At 40.0% G+C, this 19,391-nt stretch overlaps 1 protein-coding gene across 1 annotated transcript in view; it reads right to left on the reverse strand.

The window, feature by feature from the left end:
* Positions 1 to 229: 229 nt before the first annotated feature.
* CFAP58 (cilia and flagella associated protein 58) overlaps positions 230 to 19,391 on the reverse strand; it is a 108,071-nt gene continuing 88,909 nt past the window's right edge. Inside the window, exons 17-19 of the mRNA XM_081543204.1 lie at positions 7,251 to 7,370; positions 4,527 to 4,660; positions 230 to 948 (exon numbers count right to left, since the gene is read on the reverse strand). Coding sequence (XP_081399330.1) covers positions 837 to 948; positions 4,527 to 4,660; positions 7,251 to 7,370 — 366 coding nt within the window. The 3' untranslated portion in view covers positions 230 to 836. The remainder of the gene's footprint in view (positions 949 to 4,526; positions 4,661 to 7,250; positions 7,371 to 19,391) is intronic.

The following is a 19,391-nucleotide window of genomic DNA, read 5'->3' on the forward strand; positions in this document are numbered from 1 at the left end:
TGGATTTAGTGACCCAAAATGCTGGCCTGCATCCTGGAAACTGTCCCTTGTAACTCTGCTCTCCAAATGTGAGGTCTACAAAGAACAGATCTTCGGAGGATACTAGTACAAACCCCTCATTTTACAGTCTTGGTCCTCTGAATTACATCTTTGTGTTAAACATTTCTCACAGTAGTTTTAAACTTTATGTATTCTACCAAAACAAAGATTGAGATCTCTACAAGGGTTCTTTGTATTTTTTATGATGAAGTATTTATTAATATGTCTTTTTGGAATAGGTTTTCATACGCCAGGCCTGAAAAGAAATTCCACATAGAAATCACTCTCAAAACACTTTTTAAATAATTTAGAGTGTGTCCACCTTTCTCATCTCATCAATGACTTGTTAATGAGTAATAATTAAAATAGATTCTTATTAATAAGAATGCACTGCATTTCAAAAAAAATTTTTAAATGTAAAATCTATGCACCAGTATCTGTCAGAGAAATTAGGCTCCAAAGTTTCATCCATACAGGGTATCTAGATGTGGTGCATTACAAAATAAATCAATGTGGTAGTAACAACAGATCTGCTTCATGCAATGGTTGAATTGATATAATTCAACCTGATTGAATAGATATAATTACACTCTGTTAATATCCATGTGGATTAAATAGAAAGTCATCATTCTTCTATGTACAGGACTATAATAGTTCTGCGTTTCTTTCCATCCTGGAATCCGAGGACTGGTTTCCCTAAATGTCTGTGATCCAAGGGATTTCAAAGAGATTCCTCCAAAATGTTCCAGAGTGAATTCCAATGAGTTGTTCAGCCAGACCCAGCCAGCAGCTTTGAGTTATGATTTCACCTTGGTTGACTTGCTGAGGGGAAATCCACCCCCAGTAAAACGAGGGCCACTTGGTTTGGCCTGTGAGAAGGTGTCCTCCATGCTTATTCTGTCCTTGTTTCTGTAAGAGAGGAGGTAAGAGTTAACTTTCTTACCATCTTTTTCCTCTTCTAAGTTTGGTGTTGAGTTCTTAGGGTGAGTTAACCACTAAAAACTGCTTTGATCGAAGCTTCCAGTTTGAGACAAGGTGATGGTTTAAATGAAATTAGGTGTTACTGATAACACACAGAATTAGGGAAAGATACAATTAAACATGGCTTCCTAATGTTGATCTAAATACAGACAGAAGGCCTCATTATAGCTCAAGTGCTGGGGCCTAGAGGCTCCTGACTTATAATCATCTCCCTATTTTATAAAGTATTTGTTTAGTTCCAAAGATCAGTCAGAAGAATCTTTCTCTTGGCTCAATTATAATGACTAATTCATCATTTATCAACTTTCATATTCCAAAGTTTCAGTGGAAACTTATAAATATTTATCATACACACATACATATACACACAGGACATTTTCATCAAACTTGGACATTAATAAAATACAAATTTTCCTATAACTTTAGATGAGCAGCAGTTATTATTAGAAATAGTTTAAAACACAGGAAGAGCCGGGAAATATAAATAAGATAGTACATTTGGCAATAGATAAAGGAAGAAACTCCCTAAAATCTACAATATATCTTCTATATAGATCTTCTTTAAATGACCCCCCCACACACACACATATTCAGGTTTCCTGCAGAAGTATCTTAAATTTATATAGATTACCTATTGTATAATTAGGGTCTTACAGAAAACATCTTTGGAGTCCCTTTTTCAAAATAAAAATTGAGCAAACTACTAAGATTAAAACCAATTAGATTTGACTACTAGAAATGAGTTAGTTACTTCAGAAAAGAGAACTCGACTTTTTGCAAAACAATCTGACTTGTACTGCAGACTCCAGGCCAGCCTGGGGTATACAGTAGGGCAGTCAAGGACAGGTGGGTGGGGGTATATAGGTCAGGATTGGAGCATGATAAAAATGGTGTTTGAGAAAAATGAAAAAAAAAGCAAAAAGGTAAAAACGATATGAGTTGCTATTTTATGAAGAGGATGTGTGAGAATATCCGCAGAGATTATTCTAAATTATTCCATTTGGAAAGAATCTGTAGAGGATTGGTTCATCAATTCAGCTGTCTCTTAGCAGAATTGATTTCATTATTATAAAAACCATCCTCCATAAATAGGACAAAAGCTTTAGCCTTGAGTGGATCCAGCAAAGAAGACGCCTTCAAGTACTCTGACAACTTGTCTACCTCCTGACTGTTGTTAGATGCAGGCAAGGCCCCCCTCCTCCTGCCCTCTCTTGCCTCAAATAACCTAAATTTTCCTCTCCAAAGGAACTTAAGCTTAATGCTTCTGGCCTGATCTAAGCCAACTAACGGGAATAATGTCTCCTTTACATGATCTTTTTAATGTATTTATAGACCATCCTAATGACTCCCTTCAGCCTTCTTCCTTTCAGTCTAAACCATCTCAGCACTTCTGTTCTTGCCTGGTCATATTTTCCTTCAGCTCCTTAATCTTTTTTTTTTTCTGCTGTTCTCCTAAAACTCATATATTTCTGTCTCCCTCCAGTTTATGGATCCCAACTAAATGGAACCACCATTGATGCCCTCTGGAGAGGTCAGTCACAAGGAATAAGTATCAAGGCAAAAGCAGAGAGTCTAGAGCAGGGTACTAGAACTTTCCATGATGGTAGAAAAGCCCTGTACCTGGTCTGCCAGATGCAGCATCCACTAGCCACATACAGCTACTAAGTAGGTGAAATGTGACTAGTGCAGTTAAGGAACTGAATTTCTAATCTGATTTAATTGTAATTCACTTTAATTTAAATAGCCACAAGTGGCATACTGCCCGGGGCAGTGCAGTTCTAGTGGATGGGCCACGGGGAGGGGCTGAGCTGTCAGACTTTATTTTGGGGGGCTCCAAAATCACTGCAGATGGTGACTGCAGCCATGAAATTAAAAGATGCTTGTTCCTTGGAAGAAAAACTATGACCAACCTAGGCAGCATATTAAAAAGCAGAGACATTACTTTGCCAACAAAAGTCCGTCTAGTCGAAGTTATGTCTTTTCCAGTAGTCATGTACAGATGTGAGAGTTGGACCTTAAAGAAAGCTGAGCACCAAAGAGTTGATGCTTTTGAACTGTGGTATTGGAAAAGACTCTCGAGAGTCCCTTGGACTGCAAGGAGATCCAACCAGTCCATCCTAAAGGAGATCAGTCCTGAATATTCATTGGAAGGACTGATGCTGATGCTGAAACTCCAATACTTTGGCCACCTGATGTGAAGAACTGACTCCTTGGAAAAGACCCTGATGCTGGGAAAGATTGAAGGCAGGAGGAGAAGGGGATGACAGAGGATGAGATGGTTGGATGGCATCACCGACTTGATGGACATGAGTTTGAGCAAGCTCTGGGAGGTGGTGATGGACAGGGAAGCCTGGCGTGCTGCAGTCCGTGGGGTCGCAAAGAGTTGGACACAACTGAGCGACTGAACTGAACTGAGCTATCAGAGGGGCGTCCTTCTGTCAGTCAGTATGTTCTCTTTGTCCAGAAAACTGTGTGTGTGTGTGTGTGTATGTGATGGGAGGATCCAAAGGCCAAAGGAAACTAGGAACTGTCATCTAAATGTGGAATGAGGGGACATTCTGATTTACAAAAAGGGTGGATTTTTACTGGCAAATGAATTTACATCCAGCTACTTTAAATAGCTGTTTGCCACTAATGAATCATAGTGGATGCATTCAGACCCTCTTTCACCATGTCCTTGAAATGTCCATGTGGATGACACATCAAGCCTGACTTTCAACTCACAGCGTGAGCCTCTACAGAATGAACTCTGTGACTTGGGCAATGCCATGTATCCAAGGTTCAAACCTACAGATTCATCTGGGTCCCCTCGTTCACCCCAGGATTAGGAAAACAATAACAAAGTGAAGAGAATATTTGTTCCCAGGCATATAGCCATCCTGAAACCCAAAATGTTCACCTTACACGTGCAATATCATTTCCTAGAAGAAAGGCATCCCATGCTGATACCCTACATCAGATATAGAAGTCAGGTACTAGACAGAGAAGTGGTTCAGAAACGGTTTATCTAAAACATAGGTGAAAATTATGTGTGTGTGAACTGCTCATAATTACAGTAGTCCAGCTACGTTATTAGAAGGCACAGCTTTAGCAAACCCAGACCTCTTACCAAAATTACCTGTGGTTTTAAATGTGAGTATGCTTCAGCCCATACCACGTTGACTGTGAAACTCCTTTACAGGCACAGTCCTGGCATGATCAGCCCCAAACCGTGAGAACAATGTGGGGGAAAACATCACACTAGGTTTCCTCTGCTCCATAGGAGGTCCACCAGACAGCTGATATTAATGGATCCCTGTTAGAGTTCCAAGGAGGGGTCTCAATGTCAGACAAGACACCCATCTTGCTCTGACAACAACCCACTCAGTGACCCTGCAGAACGTCATTTGCTCACCGCTGACTTAGTTTACCCCAGCAAGGTCTGTGACACTGTAGCTGTCCACAATTATTTTTCTCATCAGCAGTTAAAAGGCACAACAAAACTAGAACATTTGACTAATTCTTACTTCTGAATGTATTCTTTACGTTTCTGAGCAAGGTATTTCTTCTTTAAATTCAGTAGTTCGTTGGTAAGTTTTTCGATCTCGTACTTGTATTCTTGGCTCTGTGACTCATACATATTCAATTCTGAAGACAAAACCTAGTATGACAAATAAAGCAGCATTAACAGAAGATATATGGTGAGACAATATCCTTTTCTGAAAAATCTGTTTAATCTGCTGCCACTTACCTTGGTGAGGCTAGAGATACAAAACCACGCCCAGGTTTAACAGTTAATCTGCACACTTCGACCAGTTCAAGGTCTGTTCCTGGGTAAAAATCTGATGGACGTTCTGAAGACTCATAATCCAATGACCAACTTAATGAAAGCTTATTCCCCTGCTTAAAAGGAGAGCTATCAGGCACATGCAAACAGGCTCACGTATGAATGGTGTAATGCACTCAAGAATATTGAGAGTCAAAAGAGAAAAACCCCCAGACATATACTATAAAATTGCTTCTTAAAGCCTTTTTTAAAGTGTTCAGAAAAGTCATTACTAGGCAGTGTGATTCATCTGAGGATTATTGTAAAAACTATTCAGAATCATCCTGCCACCACCACCATTAAGTAAGCATTCAATTTATGTGTTTTCCAAGGTTGTTGTTCTGCTGAATGTCAGTTACCTCTTTACTGCACCCTTTGGGACTATTCACAGGTTCTCTCTTTATCAGAGCGCTGGGATATTTACCTCTAAGATGCAGAGGGCTATGACATATGCATGGGAGAGGGTACTACATGTGAGGGGATGTGTTAGGAAGCCTAATTACCTGCCTCTTGTTCTGTTGTGTTCAGTAGATGCTACTGGTTTCAGGCTGGACAAAAAAAGAAGGCATTTACTCATCTAAACAGATGTGTAAAGGATGCTAAAGTGAGGGGTGCCCCCAACAAAAACCAAGGGGGAAAAAGGGAGGCTATCATTGTAAGGGACATGCAAATAGATGCAATTGTTTTTCCTCTAGCTCTCTATTTTTAAAAATTTACATAAAAGGCAATCTTTATCTTTTGAGTGTTCATCTACTTCTGAAAAGGTATTTTAGGTGGCACTAGTGGTAAAGAGCCCACCTGCCAATGCTAGGAGATGTCAGAGACACGGGTCAGGAAGATCCCCTGGAGGAGGGCATGGCAACCTGGCCCAGGATTCTTGCCTGGAGAAACCCATGGACAGAGTAGCCTAGCAGACTCTGGTCCATAGGGTTGAAAAGAGTTGGACACAACTGAACCAACTTCACACACTCATACACACTGCTTCTGAATTCCTTCCTCTTAACTGTTGTGATTCTATCTATCTATCCTATCTGACTAAGGATTCTGACCATGTTATCATAAGCTAGAGAAAATGATTTTCATGTTGAAAGAAAACTTGCCTAATAGTTAAACTCTTAGGAACAAAGACCTTGTTTCCAAATAATGAATGTGGAATTTCTTAACAGAGTCCAGATCATGAGGACAAGCTGATGGGCAGGCTTGGTACTATGCACCGCTGAATCTTCCACTAGGGGTCACATGTCATTCAGAGAAAAATATCTAGATACCCTGAGATAAAGGGTTAAAGTGACAAAATCCTATGAACCACTGAATGCAATCCATTGCTAAGAGTGCCTATCTGACAGTAGTGTAAAGAGAGACATGTGCTTTTCTAATCTACACCCAACTTCTGAGAAAATAAGTTTTTATTTTGCTTGTTATATTCAATTGTTTAAAGGGATGAAAATAATCAAAAGATTATGCTTCTTGTAAAACTCAAATTATGTCTCAGGATACTCATGTAAAACGAATGCTTAGAGTGGTAAGTTGAAAATTAATGCTTTCATTACATTTCCATTTCATCTACCTTTTTAAAGTAAAAGGATGTGATTTTACAACATTCTCTTTGTGAAAGGATTAGTACCATATTAGTCTCGCGGCATCTATTTTACCCCAGGCAGAAAGGCAATGACTATTACCGTCATTGCACAGGTGAGAGCCAGAATTCAGCTAGCATATGCTACAGTCTGTGCATGTGTGTGTATAAGGCTTCCCTAGCATGCCAAGAATATCTAAGTACTTTTTTAGGAGGTAAAGCTGAAAATGGAGTGGGAACACACAGTTTTTGAGAAAACTTTAAAATGTGTAATGGTAAAACATTCCATCGCCCCAGCTAAGGTTCTTGTGTCACTTAGAAGGGAACTTATGCTAACAGAATCCTAAAATGATTTGACTTCCCCTTCATGACTACTTATTTAGATAGTCCTGAAGCAAGGCCCTTGGGGACTGGGGAGTGGCCTGTGCCTTGTGTACCTTTATTTCAGGTGGAATGAATAGTAAAAACCTGCTCTGACACAGTGGTCTGCTTTAGTGGGCCCTAGTGTTAAAATATTTCCTTTGTCCTTCCCCACCATCCAAATATTCCAAATCACATTGAGAAAATGCACACAAACCCTGTTCCCCAAATTTCCATTCCATTGCCCCCATCCTCTCCCCAATTGTTTCTCCATTTGTTCGTGTACATGTTTTGTGGGAGTCTATTAGTCTAGGAGCAGAGGGGTAGCTTTGAGGCTTGCCATGGGACTGGAGCACTAGAAAAGCTGATTTCAAAGGAGTGCAGCCTTTGGGAGACTGGCTCCTCATGCCGCAGCGGTAGACTTGTCCAGGGGTGTTCCCCAGAGTGCGGCCATCCTTCAGCTAGGCAGGTGCAGAGGCTACCACTTACTTTAAGCTGCTTGGTCTTCTCCCGCAGTGTGTGGCGATAGATCTGCAGCTGCTCCGCAGCCTCAGGCCCAGGCTGCCGAGCCAGGATGTGCTTTAGTTCCACATACAGTTTCTCCTTTTCCTGGTGGAGAGCATAACCACAAGTGGAGATAAACAGTCCCATCAAGACAAGGACAATGACTTTAACAGCATGGTCAGGATGATTTGGGATCATCCTAAGGTCCTTCTCAGCTCCACACTGATTACATTCACTTGTAGATTCATCCAGTCAAGCATCAAGCCAAAGAGGGTCCTGGCCCTGCCTAGCAGCTGGTCGGCAGCAGCCTCGCGATCCCCAGGCTGTGCAGCCAACCACATAAAAAGCCTGCCCTCCAGGGGACTGGCAATCACCGCATGAAGAGTGGCCTCACAGCCAGCCTGGCCAGGGACCACCTCCACCTACCAGCATGCCCACAGCAGTCAGCCTTGCCACACAGGAGGACACACGTGGTCCACCTGGGGGTACCATTAGAGCATACAGCTCTCATGACCAGAGGGGAGTGTGTTGTTCCAAAGGAGATCTCCTACATAAGGCAATTTTCCCAAGACTGGAAAAGGTAACCAATGTACCTAACACATAGAAACAAACACAGAGAACTTAGCAAAATGAGAAGACAGAGGAATATATTCCAAATGGAAGAACAAGACATAACCTCAGAAACATGACTAAAGGAAGTGGAGATAAGCAATGCATTCAACAAAGGACTCAAGGTAATAATCATAAAGATGCTCACTGAACTTGATAGAAGAAAGGATGAATGCAGTAAGAATTTCAACAAAGCATTAGAGAATATAAAGAAGAACCAAACACAGATAAAGAATACAATAACCGGGATTAAAAAAAAAAAAAACATAAGGAATCAACAGCAGATTAGATGATACAAAGGAATGATAAATTGGAAGACAGAATAGTAGAAGTTTCCAAAGCTAAAAAGAAAAAAATGAATTTTTTAAAAAAATGAGTACTAGTTTAAGAGAACTTTGGTATAACAACAAGTGTAATAGCATTTGCATTATAGGGGTCCCAAGAAGGAGAAGTGAGAAAGGGGCAGAGAAAATATTTAAAGAAATAATAGCTGAAAACTTCCCAACCTGGGAAAGAAAACAGACAGCCAGGTCCAGGAAGCACAGGTTCAGTTCAGTTCAGTTCAGTCGCTCAGTCGTGTCTGACTCTTTGCGACCCCATGAATTGCAGCACGCCAGGCCTCCCTGTCCATCACCAACTCCCGGAGTTTACCCAAACCCATGTCCATTGAGTCAGTGATGCCATCCAACCATCTCATCCTCTGTCGTCCCCTTCTCCTCCTGCCCCCAATCCTTCCCAGCATGAGGGTCTTTTCCAATGAGTCAACTTTTTGCATGAGGTGGCCAAAGTATTGGAGTTTCAGCTTCAACATCAGCCCTTCCAATGAACACCCAGGACTGATCTCCTTTAGGATGGACTGGTTGGATCTCCTTCCTGTCCAAGGGACTCTCAAGAGTCTTCTCCAACATCACAGTTCAAAAGCATCAATTCTTCGGCGCTCAGCTTTCTTTATAGTCCAACTCTCACATTCATACATGACCACTGGAAAAACCATAGCCTTGACTAGACAGGCCTTTGTTGGCAAAGTAATGTCTCTGCTTTTAAATATGCTATCTAGGTTGGTCATAACCTTCCTTCCAAGGAGTAAGCATCTTTTAATTTCATGGCTGCAATCACCATCAGCAGTGATTTTGGAGCCCAAAAAAATAAAGTCTGACACTGACACTGTTTCCACAGGGAGTAGTATCAAACAGAATCAATCTTAACAGGATCACAGCAAGATACACTATAAGTAAAATGTCAAAAATTAAAGATAATAGGAATATATTAAGAGCAGCAAGAAAAAAAAACTAGTTATATACATGGGAACTTCCATAAGATTATCAGCTGACTTTTCAGAAGAAACTTTGCATGCCAAAAGGGAGTGACACAATATATTCAAAGTGATGAAAGGATAAAACTTACAACCAAGACTTATCTACCCAGAAGTTATCATTTAGATTAGTAGAGATAATGATAAACCCATGTTTGTATGGTCAATTAAACTATGACAAAGGAGGCAAGGATATACAATGGGGAAAAGACATCCTCTTCAATAAATGGTGCTGGAAAAACTGGACAGAGTGCATGTAAAAGAATCAAACTAAACTAGTTTCTCACACCATATACAAAAATAAACTCGAAATGGATTAAAGACTTAAAAGTAAGCCCTAAAGCCATAAAAATTCCTAGAAGAAAACAGGCAGTAAACTCTTTGACATCAGTCTTTACAAGCTTTTTTTTTTTTTTTGGATCTATCTCCTCAAGCAAGGGATATAAAAACAAACAAACAGAACTACATCAAACTAAAATGCTTTTGCACAGAAAAATAAACTATCAACAAAAATGAAAAGGCAATCTACTCAATGGGAAAAGATACTTGCAAATGATAAATCCAACAAGGGGTTAATGTCCAAAATATACAAAGAACTCATACAACTCAACATCAAAAAATAAAAAACTAAGCGACTCAGTTAAAAAACAGTGGACCTGAATAGACATTTTTCTAAAGATGACATACAGATGGCCAAACAGACACAGGAAAAGACACTCAACATCATAAACCATTAGGGAAATGCAAATCAAAACCATGATGAGATACCAACTCAGAATGGCTATCATCAGAAAAGAGTATAAATAAAAGGTGTTGGTGAGGATGTGGAGAAAAGGGAGTATTTGTGCACTGTTAGTGGGATTATAAATTGGTGCAGCCAACTTGTAAATTGGAAGAGTGTGGAGGCTCCACAAAAAATTAAAAATAGAACTACCATATGATTTCACTTCTGGGTATTTACCTGAAGAAAACAAAAACACTAATTTGAAAAGATATATGCACACCAACATTCATTGCTGCATTATTTATAATAGCCAAGCCATGGGAGCAACCCAAGTGTACATTGATAAATAAATGGATAAAGAAGATGCATTATATGTATACAAAATGATATTACTAGCCATAAAAAAATAAAATCTTGCAATTTGCAACAACATGGATAGACCTAGAGGGCATATGCTATGTGAAATGAGTCAGACAGAGAAAGACAAATACCATATGATCTCACTTAAACGTAGAATCTGAAAAACAAAACAAGCAAAACAACATGGACTCATAGATTAAAAAGAACAACTGGGTAGTTGCCAGAGGGGACAGGGCTAGAGGGATCCTTAGCTGAAGAGGATTAAGAGTTATGAGCCACCAGTTATAAAACAAATAAGCCATGGGGATATAACATACAGCACAAGGAAACTGGTTAATAATATTGCAACAACTTTGTGTGAGGACAGACTGTTACTAGACTTAGTGTCACAATCACTTCACAATATATGCAAATGTCAAATCATTATGTAGTACACCTGAAATGAACATAATATTGTACATCAACCATATTTCGATTTTTGAAAGTTGTGCATATCCCAACCCTGATCAAGGATCCAGGATGTTCGCAGCATTTGGATACGAATAATAAGACAAATGAGGATGAAAACATCTCTCTCTACCTAAACTTATGATCACATAACTGAGAGACAAAGATGACAGAAAATTTCAACAAAATGTTACGGCCAGTAAAAGCTGGGAGTGACTAACTCTGATTGGAGGAGTTGGGGAAAATTTCACAAAAATGTCATTTGAACTGTCCCTTGAGAAATGAGTAGGATTTTTCCCCAAGCAGAGAAAGAAAAGAAGAGTTTTTTATGCCAAGGTTCAGTGATAGAACAGGGGCAAGGTAGTCCAAGGTACTTGGATGCAATCTCAAAAATGACAGAATGATCTCTCTTCATTTCCAAGGCAAAACATTTAATATCACAGGAATCCAAGTCTATGCCCTGACCCGTAATGCTGAAGAAGCTGAAGTTGAATGGTTCTATGAAGACCTACAAGACATTCTAGAACTAACACCCAAAAAAGATGTCTTTTTCATTATAGGGGACTGGAATGCAAAAGTAGGAAGTCAAGAAATACCTGGCGTAACAGGCAAATTTGGCCTTGGAGTACAGAATGAAGAAGGACAAAGGCTAATAGAGTTTAGCCAAGAGAACGCACTGGTCATAGCAAACACCTTCCAACAACACAAGAGAAGACTCTACACATGGACATCACCAGATGGTCAATACTGAAATCAGATTGATTATATTCTTTGCAGCCAAAGATGGAGAAGCTCTATACAGTCAGCAAAAACAAGACCAGGAGCTGACTGTGGCTCCTATCATGATTCCTTATTGCCAAATTCAGACTTAAATTGAAGAAAGTGGGGAAAAGCACTAAACCATTCAGGTATGACCAAAATCGAATTCCTTACAGTTATACAGTGGAAGTGAGAAATAAATTCAAGGGATTAGATCTGATAGAGTGTGTGAAGAACTATAGATGGAGGTTCATGACATTGTACAGGAGGCAGTGATCAAAACTAACCCCAAGAAAAAGAAATGCAAAAAGGCAAAATGGTTGTCTGAGGCAGCCTTACAAACAGCTATGAAAAGAAGAGAAGTAAAAGGCAAAGGAGAAAAGGAAAAATATACCCATTAGAATGCAGAGTTCCAAAGAATAGCAAGGAGAGATAAGAAAGCCTTCTTCAGTGATCAACACAAAGAAATAGAGGAAAACAATAGAATAGGAAAGACTAGAGATCTCTAGTGTTTCCCATTGTGTTGTTTTCCTCTGTTTCTTTGCATTGATCACTGAGGAAGGCTTTCTTATCTCTCCTTGCTATTCTTTGGAACGCTGCATTCAAATGGGAATATCTTTTCTTTTCTCCTTTGCTTTTCGCTTCTCTTCTTTTCACAGCTATTTGTAAGGCCTCCTCAGATAGCCATTTTGCTTTTTTGCATTTCTTTTCCATGGGGATGGTCTTGATCCCTGTCTCCTGTACAATCTCACGAACCTCCATCCATAGTTTATCAGGCATTCTGTCTATCAGATCTAGTCCTTTAAATCTATTTCTCACTTCCACTGTATAATCACAAGGGATTTGATTTAGGTCATACTTGGATGGTCTAGTGGTTTTCCCCACTTTCTTCAATTTAAGTTTAAATTTGGCAATAAAGAGTTCATGATCTGAGCAACAGTCAGCTCCCGGTCTTGTTTTTGCTGACTGTATAGAGTTTCTCCATCTTGGCTGCAAAGAATATAATCAATCTGATTTCAGTGTTGACCATCTGGTGATGTCCATGTGTAGTCTTCTCTTGTGTTGTTGGAAGAGGGTGTTTGCTATGACCAGTGCATTCTCTTGGGAAAACTCTATTAGCCTTTGCCCTGCTTCATTCTGTACTCCAAGGCCAAATTTGCCTGTTACGCCAGGTTTTTCTTGACTTCCTACTTTTGCATTCCAGTCCCTTATAATGAAAAGGACATCTTTTTTGGGAGTTAGTTCTAAAAGGTCTGGTAGGTCTTCATAGAACCGTTCAAGTTCAGTTTCTTCAGTGTCACTGGTTGGGGCATAGGCTTGGATTACCGTGATATTGAATGGTTTGCCTTGGAAACGAACAGAGATCATTCTGTCATTTTTGAGATTGCATCCAAGTACTGCATTTCGGACTCTTTTGTTGACCCTGATGGCTACTCCATTTCTTCTAAGGGATTCCTGCTCACAGTAGTAGATATAATGGCCACCTGAGTTCAATTCACCCATTCCAGTCCATTTTAGTTCGCTGATTCCTAGAATGTCGACATTCACTCTTGCCATCTCCTGTTTGACCACTTCCAATTTGCCTTGATTCATGGACCTAACATTCTAGGTTCCTACGCAATATTGCTCTTTACAGCATCGGACCTTGCTTCTGTCACCAGTCACATCCACATCTGGGTATTGTTTTTGCTTTGGCTCCATCCTTTCATTCTTTCTGGAGTTATTTCTCCATTGATCTCCAGTAGCATATTGGGCACCTACTGACCTGGGGAGTCCCTCTTTCAGTGTCCTATCATTTTGCCTTTTCATACTGTTCATGGGGTTCTCAAGGCAAGAACACTGAAGTGGTTTGCCATGCCCTTCTCCAGTGGATCACATTCTGTCAGACCTCTCCACCATGACCCATCCTTCTTGGGTGGCCCCACATGGCATGGCTTAGTTTCATTGAGTTTGACAAGGCTATGTTCTGTGTGCGAAAAAGTTGGCTTAAAACTCAACATTCAGAAAACTAAGATCATGGCATCTGGTCCCATCACTTCATGACAAATAGTTGGGGAAACAGTGGAAAACCATGACAGACTATTTTTTTGGACTCCAAAATCACTGCAGACGGTGACTGCAGCCATGAAACTAGAAGACACTTGCTCCTTGGAAGAAAAGCTATGACCAACCTAGACAGCATAGTAAAAAGCAGAGACATCACTTTGCCAAAAAAGGCCTGTCTAGTCAAAGCTATGGTTTTTCCAGTAATCATGTAGAGATGTGACAGTTGGACTATAACAAAAGCTGAGCACCAAAGAATTGATGCTTCTGAACTGTGGTGTTGGAGAAGACTCTTGAGAGTCCCTTGGACTGCAAGGAGATCCAACCAGTCCATTCTAAGGACTGATGCTGAAGTTGAAACTCCAGTACTTTGGCCACCTGATGCGAAGAACTGACTCATCTGAAACGACCATGATGCTGGGAAAGATTGAAAGTGAGAGGAGAAGGGGACAATAGAAGATGAGATGGTTGGATGGCATCACTGGCCCTATGGACATGAGTTTGAGTAAACTCTGGGAGTTGGTGATGGACAGGGAGGCCTGGCATGCTGCAGTCTATGGGGTCGCAAAGAGTCGGACACAACTGAGTGACTCAACTCAGCAGGTGCACTGGGAAGGTGAGGGGAGAAGACAGAGCAAAGACTGGGTGTGTAGGTTGGCGATGTGGTTTGGGACCACATCCTTAGGCAACTGGGAGCCAAGGATGAGCCATGCCTGGGTTTGTTTTCAGAGCAATAACTCCATCAGGAAATCAGAGAACAGAATAAGCCCCAGTACAACAGAAGATGAAGAAAGCTGGACCCAAGATTGCTAGAATGGGGAAGTGGGTAGATGTGAAGAGAGTTCTGAGGTAGGACCAGGGGGATTTGGTGAATGACCAGACAAGTGAGGAAAGAAGGAACAGGAGCCAAGAGGACCTCAGAGCCTTTAACATGGACACTTTGGAGTCTGGAGGGTGATGGCAGTAGAGGCAAAGAGGCTGGGACAGGGGAGGAGAGAGAGAAGGAGAGGGAACTGTTACTACATTCTCTGCTGACAGTAAGTGGGTTCCTGAAACGTTAAGGTTGAAGTCCTGTGGGAATATCTAGAAGAGAAGTTGAAAGTAAGGTCTCAGACTTGAGAATTGAGGAGCATGTTGGATCTAGAGATGGGTCTTGTCCAGAACCACGGGAGTGGATCCATCAACTGAGATGCTTACAGGGAGGGCCAGGGCAACCAGAGTTTTGAGAAAACTAGCATAGAAGGGGTGGGTAAGTGAGAGAGACCCAGAGAAAGAGAATGAGGGAGAGTAAAAACGATGTCTAAAAAGGCAGGAATGCTGTGAATGGTCAGTGATATCAAAGAGAAGCTATCAAGAGAAGAAACAGGAACAGAAGACTGAACATGGCCTCTGGGGTGGGCTGCGAGGACCAGAAAGGTCAGAAAGGCAGGAGTAACACATGGGCAGCAAAGGTCACAGAGGCTGAAGACCAAGTCAGATGTAACAAGAAAGAAAAGTAAGTCTTTTAAGAAACATGACATAGGAAGAAAAGAGATCTGGAACTGGTTTGAGGGAGTAGTAGAAATCCAGGAAAACTAGGATATGCAAATTTGTAGAACTAAAGGAAAAGACTTCCTAGGATTCCAAAGCAAATCATAATTCTATGATTTAATTAAACCAATAAACAATACAGAATTCCCACTTGTGCTCTGAAGTTTAATTGCTTGTAACGTGTTTTCAAATCCTTGAACTAAAGATATTACATAGGAGCAAAGATTTATTTCTAAGGCATCTCAATTCTGGATTCCCATTTCTCTAAACTGCACTCATATGAACAAACATTGATAAAGACTGGTGTGTCTACTCATTTGTCTCTGTACTTACCGTTAACTTCCTTAAGGTAATTAATTATGTTTAAGGAATAAAATATAAGTAATAGCCTTCTCATTAAATGAAATATTCAGTCAAATGGAAACTAATTTTTACCTAGAGCTAAGTAATCTTACACTGTCATCAAATGACTGGTTAGTGAATTTTCTTTTACCTATTATTTAGATGACACTTATTTTCTCTGGCAAAAAACAGATTATTTGATGACAATGTAAGATTTGTTTTTAATTTTTCCTTTTCCTGGCCAAATTACAGAAAATTTATTACAAATAACATGACTCTACCTTCACAAGAGTATATTCAACTTAAAAATTAATCAGACAGCAATAAGCTTCTAGAGAAACAAATATGAAAATAATACTTACTATTTAAGAAACAATTCCAGAAATGACGTGGAAACTCAAGAGCTGGCACAAAAAAGAAAACTTGGACAAAGAGAATTACAAAGTGGTGATTTTCCTTTGCTGTACAACACCTCCTGTCACACCTTACAATATAACCTTCCCAGTAAATGGATGCAGCCAGCAATGAGAAAGTTATCAGGAGGTGAGTTTATTTTCTATAGCCACTTAACACCTGCTCTGTTGGAAAAATAACACGTCTGACAAGACTTCAAGATTCAATTTGGAGAGGGTAATAAATATGTGGGGAAACCCATGAAACTGTTTTGCCCATTTCTTTAATCTCACTGTTCTCTATACCCAGAGTACAGTAAGACTTGAAAAGTAAAGAATCTCCCAGTGATGAGGGGGAGCAATCTGGTTTGGGATATAATAATGTCTTAAACCGAAAAAGGTCATCTTATTCCAAGAACCCTCAAACGTCTCACAAGCATAATTCCTTTCAATTGTTCCTGGTAGGAAAGGAGGAATGAGTCACAGAAAAGACTTCAAGAAGCAAATATCTTTTCCTCACTTCACAGGTGAGAATCACAAGGTCAACAGGAATGAGTGGTGTGTGTGATTCCTTCGACAAGTCAAAAACCTTGTCGTAATATACTGAAGGATCACCGTTCCCGTGCAACACCTCCTCTGGGGCTTGAAGACGTGTTACTACCCCGAACATAACAAACCAGGGTCAGACTGAGTTATAGAATTCCTAGAGGCTACACGATAACATGGACATGAATTTGAGCAAACTCCAGGAGATAGTGAAGGACAGGGCAAACTGGCGAACTACAGTCCATGAAGTTGAGAAGAGTTGGACACAACTTAGCGACTGAACAACAACAACACAATAACACCAATAGGAGAATGGAGCCAGGTACAAAGGCAGGTGAGAGGGAATTAGAGGTCAGAGGATGACTGTGTTCCCTCTCTGTTGACCCAGCCCATCTGGACAGGCCTTGCCATGTCCTCTAACAGGACATGAAATCTTCATACACAGAGTGGACGATGTTGCCACTTATCCTGTCTTCTGTAACTTCCTGGGGCTTTATTGTGGCTATAAAATGAAATGAAATAGGTTTATTCTAAAGGATAACTGAGTGACTGAACAGTGAGGGTCCACAAGTGTGGAGAGGAAATGAAGAAACTGACTGAATTATCATGAAAATTGCCTGAGTATTCAAAGTCAAAAAGTTCTGAGAGTGAAATAAGCCAGGACAAGTGATGCATGTGCATTCATGGTGGGTGGAAAGAATACCAAATGATACTTTAGGATGAAGACAGTAGAAGAGGGAATGGAGCTTAGTGGTGGAAATGCGCTGCCAGGCTTCAACGTGCGTGAACTTGGGTCTATGCTTACAAAAGAAAACCTAGCTTTTGATGAAACCAATGTGAAGCCTGGTCAGCATTAACATTCTAGCCCCGTGTATCATACAGATTTGTATTTGGGGAGAACGTGCTAGTAATTTAGATAAACATGGAGTGTTTGATGGATTGAAGGTCTTAAGTACGATTGTTTTCCAATTTATTTCTCTCCTAACCCTCTACAAGGGCCAACCAAGCTCTTCAAACATTGTGCAATGGTGTGTATAATAACCCTATTTAGAGACAAAGCATGCAATTCTATTATATAGAGAATCTATCTTATGCAACAGAGACTCATTAGCTGTCCGATGTATATTGTCTCCATAAGCCAGCAGTGGAAGAACCAGCTGCCTTGTAATACATATCCTGTCCTTCTTCATTAAGCCACATCCATTTCTTTTTTAAACCAAGTCAATTAATTTGTCACTGGGTTAGAAGCACCATATGCCAATGGAACATCATAAGAAAATCATAAATAGTTTATTATTTCCCCACCAACAAAAGATCACATCTTCGGGTCAGCACTTCTCTATTTATTCAGAGTTTGTGCTTAATGCACATCAATATTACTTTGTAGCATGCTTCACACTTTAAATTATTTTATGAACAGTTATATTTGGGGGGGAAAAAAGCTCAGCTATTAACACCAAGAGACTAACCCTCTCTTTGGCTGAGCATAACATTAACCATACTACTTCCATCCTTGAAACGATGCTCTCTTCCTAGACACCCCAGTCTCTCAGGTGGACAAACTGTAAGATATGTTTATGGATTCTTTTGCTGCAAGAATCACTGCCAAATGATTCTGGATACCACCACGGCTCATTGTCAATATTGGCTGAGTACAGTGGTAAGAAATTAATTACAGTATTAGCTTCAAAGAACGATGCCATTACCTGGTGACAGTCTGAACCCCATATTGGAAACTCCAGATATGGAACCACTCAGACTTCAGGTGTTTGTATTTCATCTAATAATAAATTCAAAGTCTATGTTCTGAACAGTCTATGCAAATAAGAGTCAGTGCTATTCTGGCTATAATTCAGAGGAATAAATTGAGTTGTTGACAGAACTCCTTTCCCCACTGAGCTACAGTTTTATATGCACTGTCTGTTTCTTTTCCATGTCTTCCACTTTGCAGCTAAAAACAGAAGGTAGTTCACATTCAGTGTGCAACTTAATGCTCTTCTTCCTCAGCTCACCTACTTGAGGCAACAACTGACGAAGAGGAACTAATTTATTCTGTTTTAATCTGAATCTGAGCTTAGCAAATGCCAGTGCATTGATTCTGTTCACCCTGGATTCATCAGTTTGCTTGGGCGAGTGTTGGGAATAATTACCGCACCCTGTGGACTAACTCACTCATGCGCAACAAGCAACTCTCCTCCTGGTCCAAATACACACACTTATCTACATCCGCCAGGGTGAAAACCACCCACTCAGATGCTTAGATGTCACACATTCCAAGGAAGAGACACCTATCTTGCCTTCACTCTTGCTCACTCAATGGGTTCCAGACAAAGTTGATTTTTTTTTTAAATCCCGTAACCACTACTTCCGAGAAAGCCTACTTCACAGAGTATACAGAAAATCTCATTTCCAAAATGTCAACAGATGCCATTTGTGTTACTTCAATATTTAATCTTTATGAGTCCATTCTTTCTTTCCAATTGAATTATGAGGCTTTAAGGTCAGAACCACAACGGATTATTCTAAAGCTCCCTCTCAACCCTACTGCTAATCTAAACACATTCAAGACACTTAGTAATTTTGTTACTTGCAATTTATACTGTCAGCAAACTATGCCCATCATATTTTAGTAGGACACATCAATAGAGGTAAGATATATTTATGTTGAGAACTTCTACTTGAATTAGGCCATTGGATACCATCTTCCTGTTAACAGAGCTTGTACATAATTCAATACTGTGACCAATATTGTAAGTTGCATAGATTCGAGCTGAACTTTTCATTGTGTATATTGTATGTAATTGAAGAAATCACTTGATCTTTTACTTAAATGTTTACAGTGGTTTCCTGATAGTGAAAGTTGTTTCAAATACTTTTTTTAATTCTTAACGCTTACAAATGTATTCACTTAATTCTGAAAACTTTGCTTGTATGTGCACGTGCATACTGATACATGTAAGAATGAAAATGCAAGCATAATTCTTAACTACAGTCCTCAACTAAATAATGTGCTGACTTTTTTTAACAACCTCCTTAAACACAGAAATTCTAATTGCACACAT

The sequence above is a fragment of the Giraffa tippelskirchi genome, chromosome 2 (genome assembly GCF_054371585.1).
Source record: "Giraffa tippelskirchi isolate mGirTip1 chromosome 2, T2T-mGirTip1v1.2.pri, whole genome shotgun sequence".
Classification (NCBI taxonomy): domain Eukaryota; kingdom Metazoa; phylum Chordata; class Mammalia; order Artiodactyla; family Giraffidae; genus Giraffa; species Giraffa tippelskirchi.